General features: G+C 32.6%; 1 protein-coding gene across 1 annotated transcript in view; it reads right to left on the bottom strand.

The window, feature by feature from the left end:
- Positions 1-581: 581 nt before the first annotated feature.
- LOC108739988 (myogenic-determination protein) overlaps positions 582-6722 on the bottom strand; it is a 120642-nt gene continuing 114501 nt past the window's right edge. Inside the window, exon 4 of the mRNA XM_018474137.2 lies at positions 582-739. Within this exon, the coding sequence (XP_018329639.1) occupies positions 636-739 (104 nt within the window). The 3' untranslated portion in view covers positions 582-635. The remainder of the gene's footprint in view (positions 740-6722) is intronic.

Here is a 6722-nt window from a genome sequence, read left to right as displayed (position 1 = left end):
GTATGTGTGTAAAGCATTAGTTGGAAAACTAAAGTGCAACAGTTGGTTAATCGATTGCNTTTTTTCTTAAGTAACCGATAAACAATACTAAATAACTAGAAAAGAGGTTGTTTTCGTTAAATGTTCGTATATATAGTTTAATATTCGTGGTAAAAGGTAAGTTAAGTTGAAGATGTATGTAAATACTTACTATATTTCCTTAAAGTTTACAACTTTTTTTTTTTGTCTGATAGAAAATAAATTAAATGATTTACATTATTTTAGGGTTTCGTACCTGCAAAGGATAAACAGAACCATTATACTTTACTCCTATAACACCACCACCCAAAACTAATAAATACGAAAGCACGATATACATTTGGTGCCCTCAATAAATTACTAACTAAAAATTTAAAGTTCTTTATTATTATTCCTAAATAGTAGTATTAACAATCAAAATAAAACCGGTAAATAATAAAGCTAATTATTTGTTAAAATGAAATAACTAGATATCTCAGAAAAGGAGGATAAGGTATCTTGAAATTTTATTATATAAAAAAATAAATAAAATAATACAATAAGTGTATGCATAATTGAAAAACGTTTTGTAAACAATTTATTGGGCAAATATATTACATGTTTTAATAAGATATGTGTCACGTAGGTTCATTGGTACCTTTACATTTTGAATTATCCGTTATACTTTGCACTATCAGATTTAAACAGTCCAGACTAGAAGTAGTAGAAGAGAGCTCGAAACCTGCAACGAAAAGAAAAGTTTTAGAACTACTGATTTTCTTTCATTACAGGTAAGCCAGAGGATTACCTTCGAAGGTTTATATAAAGTAAAATAATCAGTTGTAAGGGTCTTAAATAGGTCTGTGACGTTTAATGCAAGCCCCCAGCCAAAGGGGGGATGGTCCCCCAGTATTTTTCTCAGTTGGCTTTTTCAACTTGTGTTAATTATTAGGGGAAATATGTTAAAAATAGACTTCTTTCATAATTTCGTGTCAAAACGCATGTATATAAAACTGCTTGAAAACTCGAAGATCATTCGTGTATACGGATTGTAGTAAAATTCCAAAAGGACATAGGGACCATAAAAGTAATATCGGTTCTTAGTTCGGTGTACACGGAACTCTCGCAGGGTAGCAGAAATTACCATTACGGTATGATCAAGAAATCGGACTTCTGGTCAATATTTCGATTTGTTCTGGTATGCAAAAATACTACAGTACCCCCCCCTCAGGAGGTGTCTTTTGATGATTTCCTACTTTATAAATTCCTCCCATTTCCCTCTATCATAAATGTATATATTTTTAGCGTATGTGTGTAAAGCATTAGTTGGAAAACTAAAGTGCAACAGTTGGTTAATCGATTGCACCCCCCCCCCCTCTCCAAAATAGAAATTCTTCGCCAGGGCCCTGATTTAATGTAGAAATCGAATATGTGAACTGCTATACGGTTTGTTTTTAACTTGTTTAGTTTTCAGAATTATCTGTCAGAATATATGAAATGAAAATAAATAAATTGTGTAGTTATGATATTGTGATCTTCAAACTGCAAAATATGCTGGAAACTACGATTCGGGAGTGGGATGTGTATAAATAAATCCAGGGCGCGTGAGTAAAACTAGAGTCGATTTTGTGCAAACAAATTTTGCTCCATTTTCCATATAATTAAAGTTTTGTAATTACAACAAAATGATTAATTTCAATTCAATAAATGTTAATTCAGTTACAAACATGTACAATTAAATGTGCGTTTGGATTCGATGCTTCAAATAGAGGCATCATCACTTTTAGATAAAAAATATGAAATTTTGAAGAGGTTACCTCCAAGTCGTACCTAAATGAAGTGCCATTCTGCGGTATAGTTTTAGCAAATTGCTTACTTTCAAGTTTAGATACGTTTAGAAATTATTAGAAATAAATAAAGCAGAGCAACTCAAGCTGGACAACTATTTTAGTGGTGTTTTCTTGGAAAGATTTTAATATGTTCTACGAAACGGATAAAACCAAATTTTGTAAATTAGAACAGAATGATTAATTTCAATTCATCATCATCATAAGGTCGTCAGTTCTAAGACTGGTTGGACACGTACGTCCACTCTTTCCTATCATGAGCTAATATTCGCATTTCCCTAAAACTAGAACAACTCACATCCTTAACTATTTGCGAACAGTAATCTAACCTAGGTCTACCCCTACCCCTCCTAACTCTTGTTTTTGCCTCTAATATGTCTCTGACTAGACCTTCATGTCTGAAAAGGTGTCCTACCAACCTATATCGCCTATTTTTTAATGACATCCATAGAGTCCTTTGTTCTCCTATTCTTCCTAATACCTCTTCATTTCTAAGCTTTTCTATCCACCTTTTCCTCATCATTCGCCTATAACACCACATTTCGAAAGCTTGTAACCTTTTCTTTTCCGCCGCGCCCACTGTCCATGTTTTGCACACGTACAACGCCGCGCTCAAAACATACACCTTTAATAACCTTTTCGAATTTCCAAATTAACAGTTCGGGAGCATAGAAGTGACTTATTTTTATTAAAGGCGACACGACCCTGCGCTATCCTCTGCTTTATATCCCTACTACTCCTTCCGTCCTGACTTATCTGACTTCCTAGGTATCTAAAATCAGCCACTTCTTCTATTTTTTCGTCTCCTATCTTTATATTCGCTCTTTCCCTACTTTTTCTTCCCTTGCATACTAGTATTTTAGTTTTACTTTTATTTATTTTCATACAGTACTAATCTGTTAGTACCTCTTCCATTTTATTTAAAGCTATCTCCTTGCTAGATGCTAATACTGCTATATCATCTGCAAATCTAAGCATACTAATCTTTTGCCCATGTAAATCTATCCCTACAGTTGTACTGTCTTTAATGATGTTGATCGCGTCTTCGATGTATAGCTTAAAAAGTAGCGGTGACAGTGTACATCCCTGTCTGACTTCCTTCCTAATTTTTACTTCTCTACGTTGCAGCTCTAGCTCTATAACTGCCTGTTGTTCTTTATACAAACTAAGTATCACTCTTCTATCTCTGTAACTCATCCCTACATTTTTAAGTATATTTAACATCTCGTCAATTCAATTCTCTTGTCATTTCAATTCAATAGATCTTAATTTAGTTAGGAACAAACAAGTAAAGTTAAACATGTGCGTTTGGAAAATTCTCACATAACTTATTTCATTTATTTACAGAATTCAGGATGCATTTCAAGTGTTATAAAGAACTGCAAAGATTCATCAAATAGAGGCATCATCACTTTTAGATAAAAAAATATGAAATATTGAAATGGTTACCATCAAGTCGTACTTAAATGCTGTATTGTTTTAGCAAATTGCTTACTTTCCAACTTAGATACGTTTAAATAAACTCTCAGAAATAAATAAACGCAGAACTACTCTGGTTGGATAACTTTTTGAGTGACGTTTTTTGGGAAGGAATTTAATATGTTCTACGAAACGGATTAAACCAAATTTATCATTTTGATTCAAGTTTAGCTATAATGTAAACATATGTTTATTTACACTTTACTGGAAACTGGCAGTCACAGCTAATTTCCACTAAAATTAATAGTACAAATCGGGTCTGTGAGTTATTTTTTTTAACTAAGTACCCAAGGAGTGTATAGCAAACTACTGTATTTATGCGCAGCTCCGAAAACATACGGTGTCTGCATTTCTGATTTATGTTGACGATTAAAATAACGATCTCGACAAAAATAAATCCCAGTCTTAATAAACCGCTTCTCAGGTGTTCCCCCGTCTAGGTACAAACTAAAATGATTTGTTAAAGTCGAATAACTTGGGCGGTTTTCAACTCTGGAGGTTTATTTATGGTGTCACTTTAGTAAAGGGAATTCCTCGCTTCATATTATTAATCTATTTTCTTAAAATTGCGTGATATGTACACAGTCATTTAAGAAATATGACTAAAAGAATGATAGGTATGATCTAGAAACGAATCATTGAAATCTCACTACTGTATGAAAATAAATAAAAGTAAAACAAAAATACTGGTATGTAAGGGAAGAAAAAGTAAAAAAAAAAAAGAGCGAATATAAAGGTAGGAGATGAAAAATTAGAAGAAGTGGCCGATTTTAGGTATCTAGGAAGTCAAATAAGTCAGGACGGAAGGAAGTAAGGATATAAAGCAGAAGATAGAGCAGGGTTGAGTCGCCTTCAATAAAAAGAAGTCACATCTATGCTCCCGAACGGTTAATTTAGAAATTCGAAAAAGGTTGTAAAAGGTGTATGTTTGGAGCACGGCGCTGTACCGGTGGGGAACATGGACAGTGGGCACGTCAGAAAGGTTAGAAAAGCGTTACAGGCGAATGTTGAGGATATCGTGGATAGAGAAGGTTAGAAATGAATAGGTATTAGAAAGAGTAAGAGAACAGAGGACTCTACGGAAGTCAATATGAAATAGGCAGGCATGAAGGTCTAGTCAGAGACATATTAGAGGCAGAAACGGAAATGTCATGAACGAATGCCGCAGGCTGAGATTGATACGGCAGGACTTTTTATAACGATGCCGAGAGGCGACAGTAAATCATTTGTACGTTGATAAGACACACACAAGCTATAAGACAAAAAGAAACTGATCAGAAGTTTCAGGAACACTCCATGACGGTATAATACAGGTATACATATTTAGTGTGAATGAGAAGTCCAAACTGTGAGATAAATTTGTAAGTAATATAAAGATTAGCCATTGTTAAAATAAATAACTGTATACATATAGTGTGCTATTCTGTAAAATAAATTAATTATATTCTTATATATAAGACCTGTTTAAACAAATTCAATTACACTTACCATATATGCCAAAAAATATATTCTGTTACCTAATATTTTTCTAATAATATTCATTTATATGCAGAAAACTCTGAACTTTTTTCGGTAAATACCTATTCTTGTATTTGCAAAATATGGCCAACATTTTTTACTAAATTTAGTCATTAATTTATGCCTAGTTGTTTTTCAATTTATGTAGAGCTTGATAAAGGTCCCAACCCTGGAGTGAAACGTTGACCATAAATAAATCCAAGAATATTGACCGAAAAAAGTTCAGTTTTCTTCATTTACGTATCTATTCAATTTTTGGTCATTATGGCATAATTCAATATTCACTTATGTTTAAGTATTTATAAAATTTTATAGATATATTTATTTTACATTTACGGTAATTGATTGATTGAAAGATCAAGTGATTTATTTTGTTTTGTTTTTTGTTTGTTTTATATGAACATTTTTTTAAGTAATTAGGAATGGGCAACATTAATTCTTTAAACAATTATTAGTAAGGTAGTAGTTTAAGTTTATTTGTAGAGATTGTTACTACTTTTAAAACAGAAAAACTACAAAATGGTAATTCACAAAAATGTAAAATGGCGGAGGCGCAGCACACATTTCTGTACCATATAAAGTGTTTTTAATCGTCCCAAGTAGTTGGCCAAAAGTTCTGAAAACCGCTTATGCTCGATTTGCTTCAAATTCTTTTACAAATGCCATAATATCCAAAATGAATACCTACACCTAAAACGGAAGAATGGCTATTGGGCAAAAACAAAGGTTATATCAGTGTTGGTCAGAGGCATTGAGCATTAGCTGTTGTTTAGTCTATACCTAATAGTCGTATGGCAAAAGCACTACTGATGTATTGTCAATTCTTGCTAATGAAATAGAAAAACTTTGAGTACCTAACTTTGATCTACAGTTTAGATTAAATAGTAAATTGCATTGACTATTTCTTAGTATCCAGTTTTTATGTTGTACTGGGTGGTTTAGAATATCCAATTTCAAGTTTATTTTACAATGGAATCAAATAGGTTTATTACTGCATTTCCGATACACAATTTAACCGAAATTTATCTTTGCCAGAATTGTTTCTAAGTTGCGATTTTATTTTTTATATTTGGTAAGTTACAGAATCGGGGGAAGGTTGTAAAACTAATATTTTAATACTCACTCCCTAATATCCGTTCAAAAACTCTTAGTTCGGTTACCTACTAGCAAATATCATTAGATGGCGACATACTGTGTGTAATTCGAATATTAAAAATTAATCCGACTCAAACATTTCTTTGGTTTTTTGTTTAAACAAGTAGGTAGGCTTTAAACAATAGATACAGTGTAAGGTGTAAGGTTAGGTGCCGTGCATAAAATGCGTTCCCAAATGTGGTGGAAGGAGGGGTGTTACTTAGCGTGACCAGATATGACAAGGGAGGAGAGAAAATCTAAAGAAATATGACGTTCGTTTTTTATCAATTCTATTTTATTTTTTTTTTTTAACCTGGTAGTTCTTAAAATTTGTCGTTTCGACATAAAGATATTCTCAAGTACTTGAATGTCTATAAATCAACAAATGTCATTGGAGGTCGTGATGACTTGCAATTTTTTTTATATAGTTTTAATCGGAAGCAATCGTTTGGAGGGGGCGGGGGTGACTAGGTTTTGAGATGTAATACTCGTTAGAAGTTCGCTGAAAGTGTAACTTAGCGCGAGGAAGGGAGAACCTACACTGTTGCAATAAGGAGAGTCTTTGAACAAAATTGTACAAAAGAATTTGAAAGGAAATTTTTCTCATTCGTGCATCCATATAGCTAATACCTAGGGATGTGCAAAAAGTTTTCTTAAAAGTATTTAAATACAAAATGCAAATACATACTTTTTTGATTTGTTATTTCAAATGTAAAATACAAAATAGATTTCCCTTTTGTATTTTAA

The sequence above is a fragment of the Agrilus planipennis genome, unplaced genomic scaffold (genome assembly GCF_000699045.2).
Source record: "Agrilus planipennis isolate EAB-ADULT unplaced genomic scaffold, Apla_2.0 scaffold26, whole genome shotgun sequence".
In the NCBI taxonomy this organism is placed as follows: Eukaryota; Metazoa; Arthropoda; class Insecta; order Coleoptera; family Buprestidae; genus Agrilus; species Agrilus planipennis.
Note: the sequence above shows the minus strand (reverse complement) of the source record. Positions and strands in the feature narration are given on the sequence as shown.